The sequence below is a fragment of the Vipera berus genome (genome assembly GCF_964194415.1).
Source record: "Vipera berus genome assembly, chromosome: 1".
NCBI classification, from domain to species: Eukaryota; Metazoa; Chordata; class Lepidosauria; order Squamata; family Viperidae; genus Vipera; species Vipera berus.
Window position 1 is genome coordinate 326,600 of NC_138202.1, and position 19,813 is coordinate 346,412.

Genomic DNA, 19,813 nt, shown 5'->3' on the forward strand with positions numbered 1-19,813 from the left:
GGCTTCCTCTGAAGGGCCGCCAAGGCGCCATTCCTCGGGGGGGGGGGGCCCTGCTCACAACGGGCTCACCCGGGGCAGGAGACGCTGCACCACCACGCCCATCCTCCGGCACAATTTGGTGAGCCCACGGTGGCTGCGTGTGCTAAAGGAAGGTGGCCGCGTGTGCTAAAGGAAGGCTCGGACGGGCATCTTCTGGGCAAGGCAAACAGGACATGAATACCAAGCGGGGGGGGGGGAAGGCTTACAATCCTTGGAATCGGCCAACGGGGGGGCGGGGGCAGAAGTGCCAAGGCCGGGGACGGGCATGCGGCGGTTGGGGTGCTCTCACTCAGGGGAGGGCCACGGGGAGCAAGGACAGAGGGTGCGTAGGCTCCCCCCCCTCCAAAGTGCCCCGGAGCCAAATCCCCGCTGCCGGCCCCGGCGCTCTTGCAGCCTCTGCAGCCGCCCACCGGCTGCCCACCGGCGGTGCCCTCCACGCCCTGCCTGCGGTCTCCGGCCCTCGTCGCCCCGGCTGGACACAGCGGGCCGCCGTTGCCGGCCCCTCCCTGGGCGAGCGGCGGTAGCGCCAGCCAGCCGGGGCAGCGGCAGCAGAAGGTAATTATAGCTCTCGGGGAGCTAAAAATAGCGGCGGAGGAACAAGGGCGGCTATTTATAGCGGCGTCTCTGAACTTTGTCCCGGAGGCGTCCCGCAGCTTTGCCCCGGGCGGAGCAGGCAGGAAAAGGGACGCCGCCCGCCCTGGCAGCCTCCGGAGCGGGGGGGGAGGCCCAAATGCCCTCGCTCCTGCCCGCGCCGGTCTCGGGCAGCTCGGCTGGGGCGGGCAGGGTCCCCCCCTCTGACCGCGGGTGGGCAGAGGGTGGCGTCGCCACGGAGGCCTCTTCTGCAGCCTCAGCCGCTGAGGAAGATGCTCGCCCAGAGGGACAAGCCCTCGCAGTCCTTTCTCAAGGCTCGGAGAGACAGACACGTGTCTGCCCTGGGAAGATGCCCAGACACCTGTATCTCCACCCAGGAGATAGTCGGGCTTTCGGCCTCTGCGCTCCAGCAGAGCAGCACGGTGGGGTGTAGAAGAATGACACCCCCCCCCCGCTCTGCTCCCCCTTTCCTTCCGACCTGGCGCTGAGCCACCGATGCTCACCTGGGCCACGTTGGGAAGGGAGCGGAGTTGAGCCCGCATTGCCTCTCCAGACAGCTGCTGCCCCCCCCACACACACGCACCTTTTGCCATTGCTCACCTCACCTGATCACTCGCCAGTGGCTGGCACCGTTTCTTCCTGATGCTGGCCTTTGGCCAAAGGTGTGTTCTTTTCCAAATGCCTCACAAATCAGCTGCTTAGTAATTCCTCCCAGAGTGTTCCTGGTATTTAGAAAATTAGAAATGAAGATATTTGCCTGCTGCCTGTGAAAAGATAAGAGGAGTTGGCAACATTTTGACAAATCCGCCTGGTTTTCTAGGTGCTTCTGAGTCAGGGTGTCCATGCTCTGCTTTGGAGTTTTCCTAGATAGGAGTATCAGAGTGGGCGGGCCCTCTTTTCTTCTTTTGAAACACACACACACACACACACACACACACACAAACACACAGACATATGGACCTTTACCAATTTTCCAGGATTTATTTTGTATGCTCTGACATGACATAAGGCTTTGTTTTGACCACTGACAAATTCGCTGGAAATTTAAATTTATTCAGAAGGACAAGGCTTTCCCGAAGCTTATTTGTGTCCCTTGCAAGTGTCAGTCCTTTGGTCTGCAGTGATCTTTGCACTTGCCAGGTGGCACAAATGGGGGGGGTTTGCTGAAAAGGCTGAGCCCAAATAATAATTCTGCCTTTGATTTAATCCCGGTTAACCACCCTACAGTTCTGTTCTAGCCACTCGGCACCCGGAGAGCGACCAGCCGGCTGGACTTGCACAATGCCTGCAGCCCCATCGCTACCAGGCCAGGGATGGGGTGCAAAGCCACAGCGGTGTCTGTGCGCCTCTGGGGATCTCCCTGCGTGCTGGGCACAGAATCAGCCCGGCCGCTGGCTTCCCTGCCCGAGGCCCAGGGTCCTTCCTGAGGAGGCTGGCACCAGCAAAGGACTCGCCCGGGGGAGGCCCAGAGGACGGGAGCTGGGCAGCCATGCAGCCTGGTGTGAAGGACGCCTCTCGGACCCAGCTGACCCTGCCTTGCCTCCTTGGGCCACCCGGCACTGAAAGAGCCTGGCTGGTCGAGAGCCCTGGTCCTGGGGAGGCAGTCAGTCCTGGCTTAAGCAAAGCCAACTGAGGCAGAAGCAGCCGCCGGGGACGCCGCGGGCTCCCTCCCTCCTCCAGATTCCCGGCTGAGCCAGGATGCAGGCGGCAGACTCGGCTTGGGAGGGGTGTCTCCCCGAGCTGCTGTGGCCTCTTCTCTCTGCCTCCTTCAGCAGCGGAGGGTGGGCAGGATGGGCTAGGGTGGTGTGCCAGGGGACAGGGTGAGGGGCACCCAGGACCGGGCTACAGGATCCAGGCCAGAGCTTTAAGCACCGCCCCCTGGTGCCCCCAGGGAGGCCCTGTTGGAGAAACACGCCTTATGTCCAGCCCCAAGCCAACAAATCCCTTTTGCGTGGTGGTACGTACAGAACTGCATGAGCTGTTGGGGCTGTTGGGAGTATTCCCCCACCTGAGAAAAGTGCTTGCCCTCCCCTCCCCCCTTCCCAGAGGGCAGGCTGTTCAGGAACGGAAGAGGCCACTGCTGGATTCTGCGTGGGCTTTGTCTAAAATACCTGTGTGTGCAATTTTAGACCATTCGGCTCAAAGGTTCTTTGTCGAAAGGGCTTGGAGGACCCTGGATGGTTTCTGCCCTTTCAGAGAGGGCTCAGCTGGGATCCCACAAGGCCAGATGTGCACAGCTGGCCCTTCATATGGCAGAGGAAACCGCTTTGGCTCTGCAGATTTCTCCTCTCTCTAGAACAGGGCTCTCCAAACTTGGCCCTTTTATGACTTGTGGACTTGAACTCCCAGAATTCCTCAGCCAGCGTGCTTTTTATGTCTTGTGGACTTCAACTCCTAGAATTCCTCAGCCAAGCATGCTGGCTGAGGAATTCTGGGAGTTGAAGTCCACAAGTCATAAAAGGGCCAAGTTTGAAGACCCGTGGTCTAGAACAGGGCTCTCCAAACTTGGCAACTTTAAGACTTGTGGAGTTCAACTTCCAGAATTCCCCAGCCAGTTCTAGGCTGCTGCTGGAGACTGCTTGGCCTCCAGCTCAAGAGGAAAGCAAACGTTTATTCCATTTGAATTAACTCACTTCTGGGGAGCAGAGAGGAAGCAACTAAAAGCCCCCGTGTGTTCCAGAAGTTAGTGGAGTAAAATAAATCTAGATAAAAATATTAGGAAGAGCAGAAGTGCTGTAAGAATCCTTTTGCAGGGAAACCGGATTTGCAGGAACGGAGATGGAATTCACCCGCCACTAACTTCTGACTCGCCCAATCACGGCAGCTGGAAGTGGGGACGCGTTTCAGGGCCCCCTTACAGAAATAACAACTGCCCGGTTTCTTACGACAATCTCTAGTTTCTGCTCAGCAGCGCTCAGCCTCGCAGACCCCCTGCCGGCCTGGGTCTACACTCGTCCTCCCTCCACTGCCCCGAGCTCCCGCGGGCTGGCTGGGGGTGCCCCACGGCCCTGGCCGCTGTCAGCCGCCTCTCCCCCGGCTCTGCCTTTCCCCCCAAGATGGCGAGTGGCCACTTTACGGTAAGTGGGGGGAGGGGGTGCCTTCTTGCTAGTCCCTGGAAAGAGCCGGGTGGACGCCGGGGCGGGCCGTCCCCGGGGACCCCCAAGGAGGGGCAGCCCGACTGAGGCGGAGGGCCGAGCTGCCCAATGCAGGGGGAGAACAGGGGCCCTCCCAGTGCAAAGGGCCGCCGTCGCCCTACTGATTTCCGGGGATCAGCGGTGAGGCACCCAGCTGCCTCTTGGCTCAGCTGGTTCTGCCAGGGGAGGCCCAGGGCCAGCGGCGGGAGGCTGAGGGGCACTGCTGAGAGCCTCCCCCAGGGCCAAGGCCGAGTGGGCCTCATGCGGAGACTCCCTTTTGCCACCCGTGGCCTTCCGGGGGGGGCTGGCTGTGCTGCAAGATACCAGGCTGCACCCTTGATTCTGCTGCAGGGCGTGGGGCACCCAGAAAGCAGGTTTCACCTATGCCATCCCAAGGGTGTGTCGCAGGTGGCCTGTGCGTTGTGCGTAAGAGGGAGGCAAGAATTCCTCCTAGCATCAAGGCGCCCCTTGCAGCCCAGGTGAATCGGGGAGGAAGCTTCTCCAGGGCACGCATCATCTTAAAGCACAGGAGATGGGTTTTGTATTGCAAAACTATGAACTGTGTTGTGTGCGAGCAGGGCGGTGTGTTGATGGAGCAAACAAGTTCCACTGATGGGTCCCTGGCTCTGCAGGGTTTTCCTTCCCTGCCGGCGGGGTGAGCAGATGGCCGGCGTGCTCCGTTCAGCTGGCAAGGATCCCACATCATGGGGACCAACTCACCTGCCTCCACTTGCTGGGCCAGCTGGGCGGCTGGCAGAATGGCAGGCACCGTCCCACCTGAGCCAGCCAGAGGCCTCTGCAGTGGGAGGAGGTGCCTCGCCCATCAGGTCAGCCGGGGACAAGAGCAGGATGCGCGCACTGGGCCAAAGAAATCCAAGGGAGGCACCGGTCGCGTGAGGCTGAGTTGGCAGGTGCCCAAGGCTGAGCCGGTTGTGCCTGCGCATGACCCAGGCACTGCCTCCAAGAGCATCATCCACAGCCAGGGTGGCCAAGGAGGACACGGTGATGAGGAAGCGCATGGCCAGCCCCAGGCGATGCCCTTGGCAACATCAGAAAGGAAACATTCCCCAACCTTTATGCTGCTGCTCTGGGATTGAAAAAGCTCACCTCCATTTCCTCCTTCCGCAGGAGTGTGTGTGTGTGTGTGCCAGGCTGTGTGGACTTAGCTAGACACAAATGGCACAAAGCCTGTCCCATCACGGGGAGGAGGTGAAAATGCTGCCAATCCAGCTTGGCCGAAACCTGGCAGGCTGCTGAGTCAGCATCTGTGGGCAGAGCGGGATGCCAGCGCCAGGGTGAAGCTGCAGCCACCCTGGCAGGAAGCACCAGCAGACACGCCATCGCCAGAAGCTGAGCGCAGGCTGGGCCCCCTGAAACACCGGGGGGGGGGGGAGAAATGGTCCGCCAGCCCTTCTGTGACCTGGGGGGGGAGGGAATGTGAGGAGGGAGTGGTTCTGGGTGGGTTGCAGGAGATGCAAATGAGCGGGGTGGGGGCGTGGAGGCTTCCCGATCTTGGTTCTTTTATTGCAGATGGTTTATGACCCAACTAGGTAACGACCTTGAACAACGGGCCCTGTCCAACAAAATGAGTTTCAGTGTGGAGAAAAGCAAAGTTTTACATTTAGGCAGGAAAAACCAAAGGTGCAAGTACAGACTGGGCGAGACTTGGCTCAAAAACAGCCCCTGTGAGAGGGACCTCGGAGTCCTAGTGGACGATCGCTTGACCGTGAGCCAGCCATGTGCAGCAGCCACCAAAAAAGTTAATATAATCCTGGGTTGTATAAACAGAGGCATAGAATCAAAATGACGTGAAGTCTTAGTACCGCTTTATAATCCCCTAGTGAGACCACATCTGGAATACTGCAGCCAATTTTGGTTACCACATCACAAAAAAGATGTTGAGAGGTTGGAAAAAATTCAGAGAAGGTCAACAAAGATGTCCTGGAGACTAAAACATACAAAGAAGGGCTGTGGGACTTGGGCATGGCTAGTCTAAAGAAAAGAAGAAATAGGGGAGACTGGATAGCAATCTTCCAGTATTTGAGGGGCTGCCACAAAGAAGAGGGGGGGGTCACCTTATTCTCCCAAGCACCAGAGGGCAGGACAAGAAACAACGGTTGGAAACTGATCAAAGAGAGAAGCAACCTGGAATTAAGGAGAAACTTCCTGACAGGGAGGACAATTAAACAGCTTGGCACCAGAAGTTGTGGCTGATCCATCACTGGAGATTTTTAAGAAGAGGCTAGACAGTCTCTTGTCTGAAATGGTTTAGCAGGGGGCTGGACTAGAAGACCTCTAAGGTCCCTTCCTATTCTATTCTACTCTACTCTACTCTACTCTACTCTACTCTACTCTACTCTACTCTACTCTACTCTATTCTATTCTATTCTATTCTATTCTATTCTATTCTTCGTTATTCTATTCTATATTATTTCTATTCTATTCTATTCTCAAAGGTGGAAGAGAAGGGGGGGCAACAGAGGAGGAGGGGGACAATGACAACTGTGGGGTCCTTGGTGGTCTCTGAGCTTGGCTTTGTTGCAGATGTTCCATGAAGCATTTAAACACAAGCCCTGATGAGGTTACCAAACTAGGTGGCACCGTCTGTGCTAGTCAACCTAACCCCAACCAAGAGCAGCATTTCTGGCACTACTTCCATGGAAAGAGAGCCCTGACCGGCTTCCGGGGGGGGGGGGTGACTTCTAACCTGAATATGGCTACCCTGGCACTGCTGGGCCTTGTGGGGGTTTTTCCTTCTTTTCCCTCTTCACAGAATTGCCCCCCCCCCTTGCAGAGGGGAGAGAGTGTTGGAACAACCTATCTCTTCCTAAACTGTGATTCCCTGAAAGGTACTAATTGCAAGTTAGCTCAGCTCTCCAACCTTGATTAATTAATTAGCACCCAGGGCCAGCTTGCACTGCTATCTTAAACTGCATGATTAATTTCACCTCAAAGTCCTCCTTTTGTATCCCAAGAGCTGAGAGCAGGGGCTAAGGCCTTCCCCTGCATTCCCCAAGCCCACTGTGTGTTTGCTTACTCTCTTGTAATCCCTTTCCCTCCAATGAATGTAAATACATTGAATTCCCTTGCTAATTATTCCTACCCCAACCCCCCCTCCCCCTCTTCCTTGTGGGTTGAGTTCTGGAAGCCATTAAAGCCGATTGGGGTCATAACCTCCTGATGGTGTGTAGGTATTTATTAATTTATTAATTTCTTTTCAAAGCTAAAACGAAGCCTGGCTGGCTGGCGAATGCTGGCAGTTGAAGCCTATAGGTCTTAACGTTGGGATGAACACTGAGCAGCAGTGTAAGATCCCTTACCTACAATAGCCGTGCGTGATGCACCATCCACTTGGCGCAAGGAAGCGTTTCAGCAAGGAAAAAACGTTGAGGGTCCCTTTAAGCAGCTGGGACTCCCAGATGCCCCAAAGGCCAAAGGTGGGGCTCTAGGATAGCTCCGCCAGCATCGGGGTCAAAGCAAGGGCCCTTAAGGGAGTCCAGAGGCTGAGGCAGCACGCTGCCCTGCCGTAAAGCTAGTGAGGGTTCGCCCAGCTCGCGGCTCGGCTTCCCACAGGCAGCAGCAGGAGGAGAAGCTGAAGGCTGTGCGTGGCAGGGTACAAACTGCTCGCCCTCCTGCTTTGCCCGGGGACGGTTTGGAGCAGCTGCGAGGGGGGGGGCAACCTGCCGGCATAATGGGAGGAACTTCAAAGGCTCCCAGCTTGGGCATCCCTGCCAGGCTGTAGTTCAGCACGACTCAGTGGCGAGGGCGAGAAGGAGAAGATGAGTTTAAAGCAGCTGGCGGGCATCCCCCCCTTCTCGGCTGCCCAGGCGTCTCCTTGCTGAACAGCCTTTTCCAGCTCAAGATGAAAGTCCTGGTCTTCGGCAAAGCAGAAGCAGCTCCTCGCTGGGGACTTCCCGTGCTGAGTCAGAGGGAGCCCACGCGGCTGGAGGGGGGAAGGTGCAGCCCGGCTGAGCCAGGCCTGGAGTCCCACAGCCAGCAGCGGCCTCGTCCTTGGCATTCCCCCAAGCCATTTTATTGCCATTTCCTTCAGCCGGCCTCTCTCCTGTTCCGTAGGTCAGTTAAATAAACAGGGTGACCTGTGCAGCCTCGGCTGACCCCTGGGGAGGAACCCTCCACGCCCAGGCAGAACAGCGCCTGGCATCACCAGGAAGACCCTGGCAGGCCTGGGAAGGGGCCGTGGCAGCTTGGCTCTGCTTTCAGGGGTCAGACTGGGGCATCTTGTGTCTGGGGGGGCGGGGCGGCTAAAATCTCCGGGGTTGAACCCAAGGAAGCTGTTCCTGCCTCTTCAAGTCCTGGGCTGGATCTGACCAAATGCCAGGATGCCGAATGTGGATTACGGAGAAAAGTTTCGAACCAGGAACAGCTTTGAAGCGAAGCCAAGACAGAAGCCTCAGCCGTCTGGCTGGCCCAAAGCAGGAGGCCCAGCTCTGTCACGAGACAGTTGTCACGAGACAGCAAGGAGACCCTGGGCCAAACAGCTGCAGGGAGGGGGGGGAGAAGCCCAGCCAGGAGAAAAGCGGAGCTCGGTGCTATTCAGGCCCAAGATAGCCCCCCCCCACGGTACTGCATGCTGTGACACCCTCCCCCTTTTGAGCTTTAGAAAGGGATTTGGAGGCCCAAGGACCCCCCCCCAAACTGGGACACAGACCGCCAGCAGGCTCAGGCTGGCAGGTCACCAATGGGCCGCCTTCCCCGGTTCTGCCACTCAGAGCTGGGCAAGCCCAACATGGTGCTGGCAGCGGGTCTCTGTCAGGACTTCCGTCCCGCTTCACCAGCCTGGTTGGGCCAGATGCCAGCCTGCCATGGGCAAGGGGGGGGGAGGCTGGGATGGGGGGGATGGAAGGGGCCCCCATGGGAACCGCTGGCCGTTCCAAGGTCCCGGAAGGGATGGGAGACCATCCAGCCTGCCAAGTCAGGGACTGTTACTCAAAAACAATTCCTTTGGATGCAATTGGGCAGTTCAGGATAACCAGGAGGAAGGGGGGGAGGGGGAGGGGGGAGGAGGGAGAAGCAGATGCTTTGGGTGTGAAACTGCAGATCCAGCCTTGCTTCTCTGCAGCTGCTTGGCTTGAGTAAAAACCTCCTTTCACTAACCGTGGATTGGAGAGTTTTTCTTTCTAGATGACCCAGTTGGTACTACTGACAGTCTCCGGGGAGGGGCTGGGGGGGAGGGGGGGTGCAGGGCAGGCGTGTGAGTGCAGGCCACGAACTCTTCCCCCCCTACACATCTCCTCCTCTTAAGAGCCACCGGCCAGAGTCCCCCCTCCAGACCTCTCCTCGAGCAAGCTTGGACTGAATCCCCCCTTTTTTGGGGGGTGGGTTGTTCATGGTTCTCTGAGTAGCCGCTGCCTTCCTGGGATGGACAGATGGACTCTGGGCTGGAGCCAGAAACTCCTTCCCCTCCCCGTGCGCCTGGGCCCTCCCTCCCTGGGGCTGGAGCAGGAGGGGGCACCAGTCTGCCAGTCTCTGAGCCGGGCCCCTCCCTCTTCCACCCCAGGACAGACAGGCCCCCTCCCCCGGGGATTTCTGCCCCACCGCAGGGCCCCCTTCCCCTCCCACTTGGGATCCGCCGAGAAGAAGGACAGGGCTGGTGAGGAGGTGCCCCACCTGGGCATCCCTTCTGGGTTGTAAGCAAACTCGTGGATCCTCCATCATCACGGATGGCCATAAATGGACCCTCCATGATCAGAGGCAGTCACCTTCGGGCTCTCTTCCTCCTCCCCTAGGGAAGCCAGGGCCATTGCCGGAGCTCCCTTCTGTGGTGCCCAGCCGGGCCGAGCGGGGGGAACTTCCAATGGGGAAGGCCGCTGGCCACGGGTGGGGCGGCAGGGGGGACGCTCCGGCCCTGGCCCTGACCCGCAATGCACGGACGAGGGAGGCCGGCCGTGGCGTTCAAGGGGTCCCGGGGAGACGGTCGGCCTTGGCGGATACGCGGGTGGGGCGCCGGCTGTGGGGGTGGGGCAGCTTCTGGGCTGCGGCCCCAGGGAAGCCTCTCTGCGGTCGGGATGGATTTTCCGGGCGGGGGGGGGGGTTAGCCTGTTTGTGCAAACTGGCCCGTCTTCCAAATGTGCTCCCGCCCCCCCTTAGCCAATTGGCTCCTGCTGGTTGGGGCGAGGGGGAGGCTGTCTTTTGGGGAGGGGACACTGCCGGCTGGTCCGGAACCCTCCTGGCCGTGAGCAAAGCCCCTCACGCTGCTCGCAGCCCCCCAGCAACAGTGGGGCCATGAGAGCGGAGAGCGGGCAGACTGAAAGGGGGGGCAGGGCAGCCAGGATAAGAGGTTGCCCAGGAGGGGCCCCTCCTCCCCGCAGGGACTCTGCTGCTGCTGCTGGGGAAAAGGTTCTCTGGGGCAGGGGCGGGCTTGGCCTTTTGGTCCCGGTGGGAACCAACCGGTCGGCGTTGTTGCTGACGAAGTTTGCGCTGGCTGGGAAGGTTCAGGGAAAGAGTTGTGAGTTGAGTTGCCAACCCCTTCCCTCTTCCCCCCTCCTGGAGAGAGAAAAACACACCACAAGGAAAACACGGGGGGGGGATTTTTTTCCAATCCCATTTATATCCCGCCCTTCTCCGAAGACTCAGGGCGGCTTACAATTTAAAGCACAAATCAATGTGCTTAGCAATAGCCTTCATTCTATGTATATGCCTACTTATTAGGGCTTTCGTCCCCCCCCCCCCGCCCAAGCGGCATTATTACAAAGTCAGCTTATTGCCCCCAACAATCTGGGTCCTCATTTTACCTACCTCGGAAGGATGGAAGGCTGAGTCGACCTTGAGCTTGGTGGGACTCGAACCTGCACTAATTGCAGGCAGCTGGTGTTACTTAAGGAGGCATTAGCCCACTGCTCCACCAAGGCTCCACCAAGCTTGAGAGAGGGGGCAGCTTTTCTGCAGGCTGAGATCCTCACTGGCTGCCTGGAGGGGCCTCGCTGCTCCCTTTGAACCCCCTGCAAGTAGAAAGCGGTGTGTATGTGTGTGTGTGTGTGTGTGTGTGTGTGCTAAGGATTGCCTGGCACACACCTCTGCCTGGCAGGCCATCCTGGGGCTCTGCGGTGCTCCAAAAGCCTCTTCCCCGGTTGGCAGGGAGGGGCAAGGGACACCCTGAAGAAATCCTCTCCCGGGTGTTGGGACCCTCGGGGACTCCTCAGCAGGTGGGAAGAGGGGCCAGGCGGGGGGTCTTCTCCCGGCCTGCTTGCCAAGAGGAGGAGGGGAGGGGGAGAGGTCTTTCCAGCTTGGTGGGGGGGTCTGTCCCCAGCCTCTTTGGCATCCGGCCCCTTGTTTGGGGCCCCTCTTGTCCTTGCTCTGAGCAGGGGCCACAGCAGAGGCGTGCCCAGGAGTCCAGGCGATGCCTGCGGGGCCTCTGCAGCCCAGAGAGGCAGATCCAGTTCCCGGCACTGTGCAGGTGTGGGAGTGGCACCTGCCAGAGAATACCCCACCCTCGGGGCCTTCCCTGTGTTGTTTTTCTGGAGCCCTCGTTTACCCCACCCAGCCGGAAATCCGGTAAGTTGCCACAGCCGCTGGCACGGTTGCTTTTGCCCTCAGCTTTTGCCCCAGAGAAGCCGGTGGCTGACTGCCCCAAACCCGGAGGGACCGGCCTTGGCCCCAGCCCAGGTTTCCCCCTGGCTGCCCGGAGGGCTTGTGCATCTTCTGCTCGCCCCCCCCAGGACCAGCCTCAGTGCCACCTGTGGCCGCCTCTGTGGCAACCTGGCAGAGCCCCAAAGGGCTGCATCCCCTCTCGCCACGCGGGGGGGGGGCCGCTGGGCCTTGCTCCCAGGCCATAAGGAAGATCCCATTGCTTGCTTATTAATGAGCGGCTGAAGAGGAGGGGAGGGGCTGAGTCAGGAGGGCTCCGTGTTCAAAGGAGTAAACACATTTGCATCCAGCCTCTCTCATCCTAGTGAGGGAGTCACAGGGAGTCACACCCAAAGAAATTGGTTGCAAAATAGAGGTTATTTATAGCCGGCTGCTGGCCTTGGCATCTGATAGCACTAACCCAGTTTATTTCCCCCCCCCCTTTCCATGCAACAAACACAATGGTGCCGCCTGGGCATGGCTTCTTTCATTTGGTTAATGAAAATCAGGCATGTGAAAATGTAAAATCATTTGGCAAGCCGTGCCCAGCATGCAGGTTCAAACAGGCCCCGGTCCTTTCCGGATAGTTTGCCCTGCCTCACGACAAGGAACAAAGTCATGGCTTATTCAGCCACCCTCCTGGCTTCTGGAGCTTTGTGTGTCTCCTTCTCTGGCACACACACACAGACACACACACACACACACACACACACTTTGGGGTGGCAAAGTCATCCTTGGGGCTTCCTGGGAAGTGATCAACCCTGCTTCCCAGGCTCGCCTCCTCCCTGGCCTGTCCGGGAGAGAGGAAAACTCCCTTGGGAAAACTGCTGCGGCTCCTCTCCACACACCGGAAGTGGGGAAGCAAGGCTGGGAAAGGAAATGCCAGCCAGGCTGAGCTGCCCTGGAGGAGGCTTCCTCCATTACTGGAGTGGTTGGTCCACGCGTGGCTCTCTTCCCAGCTTCCCAGGTCCTGATTTGCCCTCCTGTCTAGATCCGGGTGCAAATTCCAGACTCCCAGTGGAAACCGGTGTCGTCCTGGAGCTGGGGAGATGCCCTGAACCCCCAAAAGGCACCTCTAATGCAGGGAGCTCCCCTTCTCTGGGTCTCGGGGCCCCCTTAAAATTTAGGAAGTTCCCAATCGCCCCGTCAGCTAGGAAGGGCTTCTGGCAAAGAGGGAGAGCTTCAGAGGAAGGCAGAGAAGGAAGAACTGGGGGGCTGGGGAGGGAAGGGGGGCTGCTTGAGGCCCCCGGAATTATTCCACCCCACCCTCCGGTGTCTCTCCTTCCAAATGTGGCCTCCTGAGAGTTTCTGGGCCCCAGGAAGCGCCTGCCCCCGCCGTGGTCTGGCAGTGAAGGGGGCCAGGGTTGTGGTGAGCGGGGGGGGGGGGTCCCCTCTGGCGCCTCCCCAGGGCCTCTCCCTCCCTGGGGCTGGGCAGCCTTCCGGCCAGCAATCCCTTGGCGAGTCAGCTCTGCCTGGAGGGGCGGGGGGGGGGTTCAGCTGGCCGTCAGACCCCGAGGGAGGCGGGGGAGCCCTGCAGATGTTTGCCTCGGGTGGCTGAAGAGAGGCAAAGAGTTCTGGCAGCTGAACCAGTCGTAACTCCCCCCCCCCGCTTTCTGGGCTTCGGGGTTTCCTGCGTCGGCCGGACGGGGGACTTTCTGCAGAAGCGCGTCGGGGTCTTGCGCTGCACGGAGGCTCCCGCCGTAGTTCGGGGGGAGGGAGGGGAGGGGCGGCTCTTTTCCGCTCCCCTTCGCTTGGTCTGAGGGATCTCGGCGAGTTTCTCGGCGCCGGCCAAGCCCAGTCTCGTCTGCGTGGCTCCGCTCCACGCCGGCGGGCGGCCGAGCGCAGAAGAGCAGGGCCTGTCCTGGCCGAGCGCCCCGGCGGCCCAGGGGAGCGGCGCCGCCTCCGCAAGGGGCAGCCCCGGGACGTGGGACAGTTGCCCTCCGCCAAGCGCTGCAGACGCCCCTTTGGGCCGGACTGTTGCGAGGAGCGCCGGACGTTTTGCTGATCCGGTTGTGCGAGCTGAGTTCGAGTCCCGAGCTTCACCCCTGCAGGGGAGGGCGCAAAGGGGCTCCCCCGGCAGAGCCTCCGCGGCCCAGGTCGGGGCTTTCCACCGGCCGGGCCGGGGCGACGCGATTGCGGCCTGCGCCCCTCGCCTTCCCTCGGCTGGACGGCGGCCTTTTCCTAGAGGCTAGGCCGGGGGTAGGGGTAGGGGGAGGAGGGGGCGGCCCATTCCATCTTCACAGCCCTGGAATTGGCCCCGTTCGAGCGAAGCAAAGCTGGCGGGCTGCTTCTGCCCGCTCTTGCGCCTCCGGTTGTTCCTGGTTTCCGAAGGAATTCAGACGAGCGGGCAACTGTTCGCGCGTTGCAAAGGAGGTTATGTGTGAGTCAAGCTTTGCCGCGGTGCCGAAGGCGGAGGCCGAGAACCGAAGTGGCGTAGTGGTGAAGGCTGTGGGCTAGGAACCAGGGACGGTGGATTCGGGCCCTGCCTGAGGCAGGAACCCAGCGGAGAGACTTTGGGCCAGTCCCTCCCGCTCAGCCCGGGAAGGAGTCAATGGCAAACTGCTTCTGGAAAACCTGGCTGGGAGCAGCAGGCCGGGAGACCCAAAGAGGCCGGTTTAGGAATCAGTCGTTCCTAGGCAACCACTCCTTGCAAAAGTGTGTGGGGGGGTCTTTTCCGGAGAGGGTCTTTTCACTCCAGCAGAGAGCAGGAACAGCCAGGAAGCCTCAATTTGGGCAAGAGGGAGGGCTGTGCGACCCTCCTGCTCAGAATTGCAAGTCCCCAAATTCCTGGCTAATCCCCAGGAGCCTCGCTGGCCTGGCACCTCTGTCAATGCAATGCCAACGGGGGGGGGGGAATGCAGGGTGGGGTCGGTGGGGGGGAAGGCCCTCGTTACAGTTCCAGGAAAGGCAACAAACACCTTCATGTCCATCGGAACAACTCAGGGCAACAATCACACTTACACTGCTGAGCAGGCCCACAGGATGCCGGTCACTCCCTCAGCCAAGGGAGACGGTGGCCCCCGGTGCTTTTGGGGGGCCGAAGGGCTGAGCCAGCCGCCAATCACCAGCTTCCTTCAGCAAGACAAGCCAGAGAGGCCACCCAGGCCCGTGCCCAGCGGGGGGGGGGGAGCTGCGCCCAGTCCTTCCTCTGAGGCCACGGGGCCAGTGCCGCTCTTGGCAAAGTGGCTTCCGGCTGAGGTGAGGCTCAGGAGAAGCGAGGGGCCGGCCGGGTGGATGACGGGAAGGGACCAGGAGACCAAAGGGGCACAGCCAGTCCCAACACTGCAATCCTGCAGGTGGGGGTGGGAGAGTTGGCAGCAGGGCCTAGAATTTGGGAAGGGGGGGAACAGCCTGTGGCTGCTCTGCAAGAGAGGAGGGGTTCCAGGTGTTCAATTGTCCAGCTGAGACACGATTAAAGAGAAAGGATTTGTTGTATCCCACTGCTCCAAGTTGGCCATTTAGGAGAAAAAACTTTGTTTAAAGATTCCACCCCTCCCCCCAGCCACTGAGAAACGTCTTCTGGTGGAAGATCCTGTGAGTGGATTCTGGGCTGGAATCAGGATCCCCCTTCCAGTAAGCGGAGATCAGGATAGACTGGACCTGGTTGTGGAGGTACCATTTTGCCCTCTGGTTTAAGGGGTTTGGGATAGCCTGCCAAAAAGCGGCTCCTTCTTGGCTTTCGCACTCAGATCCTCTAGCATCCCCTCCCCTCCCCCACTTCTCTCAGGGAAAGCCGGGCTGTTGTTCCCCACATCTGGAGAAGTCTCAGACAGGAGCAGCCTTGGCGGATGGCGGAGGAGGCAGGCCTGCCGTCTGCCCAGAGTGTGTCAGGCTGGGGGGGGGTTTGGGGGGGCAGGGCAGATGCTGAGCCTTTCCAGGGAAGTCCCTGCAGGCAGGAGGGGGAGGGGCAACAGAGCCTGGCTCTCCAGGACTCTGGGTGTTGGAATAAAAGAATCAAAGAGTTGGAGGGGTCCTCAGAGGTCATCTAGTCCAACCCCCTGCTCGGGCAGGAAACCCTATACCATTTCAGACAAATGGCCGTCCAGTCTCTTCTTAAAAGCCTCCAGTGTTGGAGCCATTCACAGCTTCTGGAGGCAGGTTGCTCCACTGGTTAATTGTTCTCACCAAATTTCTCCTTAGTTCCAGGTTGCTTCTCTGCTTGATGAGTTTCCATCCGTTGCTTCTTGTCCTGCCTTCAGGCGCTTTGGAGAATAGCTTGACTCCCGCTTCTTTGGGGCAGCCCCTGAGATACTGGAAGACTGATATCCTGTCCTCCCTCGTCCTTCTCTTCCTTAAACTACACATACCCAAATCCAGCAACAGTTCCTTATACATTTTAGCCTCCCGTCCCCTGATCATCTTTGCTGTTCTTCTCTGCACTCTTTCCAGAGTCTCAACGTCTTTTTCATATTGTGGTGACCAAAACCGGATGCACTATTAGGAGTGTGGCCTTACCAGGGTATGGAGTCCACTTCGAGACAGCTGTGTGTGTGTGTGTGTGTGTGTGTGTGTGTGTGTGTGTGTGTGTGTTGCATGTAGATTCCACTTTGAAAGAAGCCTCCAAAGGAAGAGCTGGCCGCCTGGTCTCCTGTTGAACCCTCTTTGGCCATTTCCTGATGCAAGGAGAGGCGGTGCCCCTGTCTTGCCCTCTCCCCCACAAAAGGGACCCTCAGCTTTCCCTCTTTGCTGGCAGGCTCCCCCCTTCCGCCAAAGTCTGATGGGGCTTTTCACTGGGGCGTCCTCTGCTTGCAATCAGCCCCTCCCCCAGACCACCGCTGGGGGGAGTTGGCCACAGGGGGGGCAAGACAGTTGGAGGTTTTACAGGCCAGTATGAACAAGACCATAAGAAAGGCTGAGCGCCAAAGAATTGAGGCCTTTGAACTATGGTGCTGGAGAAGACTCCTGCGAGTCCCTTGGACTGCAAGGCGATCAAACCGGTCAGTCCTAGAGGAGATCAATCCTGACTGCTCTTTAGAAGGCCAGATCCTGAAGCTAAAACTCAAATCCTTTGGCCACCTAATGAGAAGGAAGGACTCACTGGAGAAGAGCCTCATGCTGGGGAAAGATCGAGGGCAATAGAAGAAGGGGACGACAGAGAATGAGGTGGCTGGATGGAGTCACTGAAGCAGTAGGCGTGAGCTTAAATGGACTCCAGATGATGGTAGAGGACAGGAAGGCCTGGAGGAATGTTGTCCATAGGGTCGCGATGAGTCGGACACGACTTCGCAGCTAACAACAACATGAACAAGACACACTCTCCTGTGACACTGCGGCTTGGCCAAAGTCCCAGCTAGGCAGGGCTCAGCTGGAGAAAGGAAGGTCAGCCTGGCCTTCAGCGAGAACCAGGCAGACTCCAGGCCAGCCCATTTCCGTGTCATTGAACTTTTTGCTCCCTGAAAATCTAAGGGAGGGGGGCAGCTCTGACAGATCCTCAGCTGTGAGGAGCCCACGTGCCATGTGGTCCCACTGCATCTGGGGAGAACATTCCCTCCGTTTTGGGTAATCCCCTTGCCTCCTGGGGATCTTTCCAGAGAGGCCGGGCCCAGCATCTGGGAATCTGCCCAGCACGCAGCCCGTTTTCTGGGAAAACTCTGCAGAGTTAAGAAACAGCTTTGTGGTGGAATGGCATTCCTGAGCAAGCCAGCCCAGGATCCCAGCAGGGAAACTGCACACTCAGAGGCCCCCTGGCTGTTCCGGGAAATGGGAGCTGCCGATTAGCACAGGGCAGGGCTGGCTGAAGGTGGGGGCGTGCGGGGGAGGGGGAGGAGTGGGAAGGAAGCTCCCCCCAAACCTTGCAGAAGGAAACAGTTGCAGCAATGCCCCCCCCCCACGGGAGGCCATCCTGCAGGCCTTCGCTCTGGGGCTTGGCAAGGAGAGGGCGGTTGGGGACCATGCCAGTTTCACTCTGTGGCAAGGGCAACTGCCTGGCGCTGCTCTGCTTGGCTGGGCTTCCTGTTGGCTCCTCCGCCTCAGATCCAACTGAAGGAACAGGTTTAGGAACATTTTGGAACACACTTTTTTTTTTACAAGAGGTCTGTTGCAATCTGGAACCTGCTCCAACTATGCAACATCTGCTCACACTCAGACACGCTTTCCACGAATGAGGCCCTGGACCAAGCAGTGAAACGGAGAGTACGGATGCCTTTTGGGACCAAGATCCTCCAAAGGAGAGCAGAATTAAGGGAGGCATCCCAAGTAGAGCAGGGAAATCCATCCACCCCCAACCCTTTTGAAATGCCACAAGGCAACTCCAGCTGCTAGAATTGGTACAACAGCTGGGCCTGATCCTGTGCAAAAGGCATGCTTGACCCTCCCCCCCCTTTCAGGGACATGCAGGGAACACAAAGAGGCAGGCCCTTGAAGACGAAAGTGGCCCCTAAGACAGACTCAAGATTTGCTGATGTGTTACTTTCAGAACATATGTTTATTATCCTTTTAACTGAAAAATAAATTTGCATTTGGCTCCTGCAACTTCAGAATTTCATCTTCAGAGAAAAGTCGAAAGCAAACATGCAAATCTTCCAAGGTAGATAATGATCAGTACCAGGAAGTTTTTTAAAACTAGAGAAATCCTCCTCAGCTGATGGTTGGAGAGCTCTTCCCACAAGCTCCCCGGCTGGAGGTGACTTTGGGCTCCTCACTGCTGCTCCTCCTGGGGAAGAGTTCTGGAGAGGAGCACGCCGGCCCCCTTCACCCCCCCCCAAGGCCTAACCTCCTCCCAGCAGCTTGGCTTTCTAGCTGATCACGGCTGCCTCTCCTGGGCAGGCAGCCTCCTTGGCACTGTGGCAGGGCAGCGTCTCCGCCCTCGACGAGCCTGGCGCCCACACGGTCCCCCAGCCGCCATCCTGCCTCCTCCTCCTTCGAAGCAGTCAGCTGATGGAGCAGCAGCGCAGCCTTCCTCCTCCTCCTCGGGCCAAGCCAGACCTTCTGCTGGCGCTGCTCGCTCTCTGGCGCGTGACTCAACCACTGCTCGCGCTCGCCTGCCGACAGTCAGGCGCTATTGTGATTTTTACAGAAACAACGTTCTTCCCTTCGGACGCAACTGCTGCACACATGACGCTCCGCACCAGACACCGGCAGGGGCCTCAGCGCGCCTGCAGAGCCACGTAGGGCACCCACTGGTCGTTGCACCGGCTCTCCTGGCAGAATCTGGCCACCTCCGCCAAGCCCTGGCTGCCCCAGGCATCCGTGTGCGGACTCTGCTGGAAGACAGACAGCGGCGCCCTTGAGTTCCAGGCTGGCCTCCGCGCCCACCGGTGCCCCCCTGCAAGAGCCCCCCCCCCGCAAGAACCGCCCACGCCCACGCCGCCCGGCTCACCGTCACCAGCAAGCAGTGGAGGTCCCGCGGCTCAGCGCCGCCGCCCGGGGGACCCTCGCCCAGCACAGCCGCCAGGCGCTCCAGGCCGGAGGCGCGCAGGATGTGGATGTCGTTGGCGCAGCAGAAGGCCTGGATGAGCGTGAAGTGGATCTGCAGTGCGATGTCCTCCCCGTCCGCCTCGTCCGCCGCCAGCAGGCAAAGCACCACGCTGTCCGGGTCGCTGCGGGGAAGGGCGGCGGGGTCAACGGCGGTGGCCCGCCTTCGCTCGCTCGGCTTCCGGGCAGCCGGGGCCCGGCGCCTCCCCCTCCCCCCCGCCGCCCGCGCTCCCGGGGCCCGGCGGGGCTCCTCCACTCACGCGTTCATGAGCTTGGCAGCCTCGTAGACGCCCACAGTCAGGCAGCCCTGCCGCTGCGCCGCCGCCAAGAGCCGTTCCAGCGCCTCGCCCACCGACCCCATCCTGGAAGGAAAGGCCGAGCTGGGGGTCAGAGGCGGCCCCGCTGCCTCGCCCGCGCGCCCCCTCCCCCTCCCGCCCGTCCTCCCCCCCCCACGCGGCCAGGGGCCCGGGCTCACCCGTGGGCCGCGCTGTCACAAGGCACCAGCTCCTCCAGCGTCATGTCGAGGGCGAGCTGCGGTCCACCCGCGGGGCAGAGCGGGGACGCGCCTCCGGCCTTCGCGCAAGGCAGGCCGACGGAGCGAAGCTGAACCGGGCAGGTAATCCAAAGGCGGGGAAGCGAAAGCAATCGCGGCTCGAAGCGGGGCTCCTGACACGGATCCTTCCCCGCGGCGGCGACCGAAACTCTGCGGGGTCTCGCGGTCGACAGCGCCACATATACCTGACCCGAGGGGCGGGCTTAGTCCCTCCGTTCCCGCCTGCCATTGGCCCGCCGGCAAACCCGGCCGGCCCGCGAGCTTTGCCATTGGTCCGCTAAGGAATCCCACGGGGAAAGGCGAGCGTTTGTCTTCGGGGCGGAGAAGCGGCTGAGTTTCGGCTGAGGTTTCCCGGCAGCGGCATTTCCTGCCCGGGGAGCGCGCGGGGGGGGCGGCGGCTGTTTTTGTAGAACTGGAGGAGTTCCTCGGAAGCGAGGGCGAGGACGGAGCGCAGCTCCCCCTCCCCTCCCCGCGGTCCCCGGGCGATCAGGTCGCTAGG

General features: G+C 59.8%; 1 protein-coding gene across 2 annotated transcripts; it reads right to left on the minus strand.

The window, feature by feature from the left end:
* Window positions 1-17,763: 17,763 nt before the first annotated feature.
* On the minus strand, window positions 17,764-19,454 carry LOC308659907 (growth arrest and DNA damage-inducible protein GADD45 beta-like). Of its 2 annotated transcripts, none has more exons than XM_081314015.1 (4): window positions 19,237-19,454; window positions 19,022-19,123; window positions 18,667-18,886; window positions 17,764-18,547 (listed from the first exon to the last, which is right to left on the minus strand). In XM_081314015.1, exons 1-4 carry the CDS (start codon window positions 19,278-19,280, stop codon window positions 18,434-18,436), a joined length of 480 nt encoding a protein of 159 aa, XP_081170141.1. In that variant the 5' UTR covers window positions 19,281-19,454; the 3' UTR covers window positions 17,764-18,433. The 2 variants fall into 2 exon arrangements, with proteins under 2 accessions (XP_081170141.1, XP_081170140.1); XM_081314014.1 differs by having other exon boundaries at window positions 17,764-18,550.
* Between the last annotated feature and the right edge of the window lie 359 nt (window positions 19,455-19,813).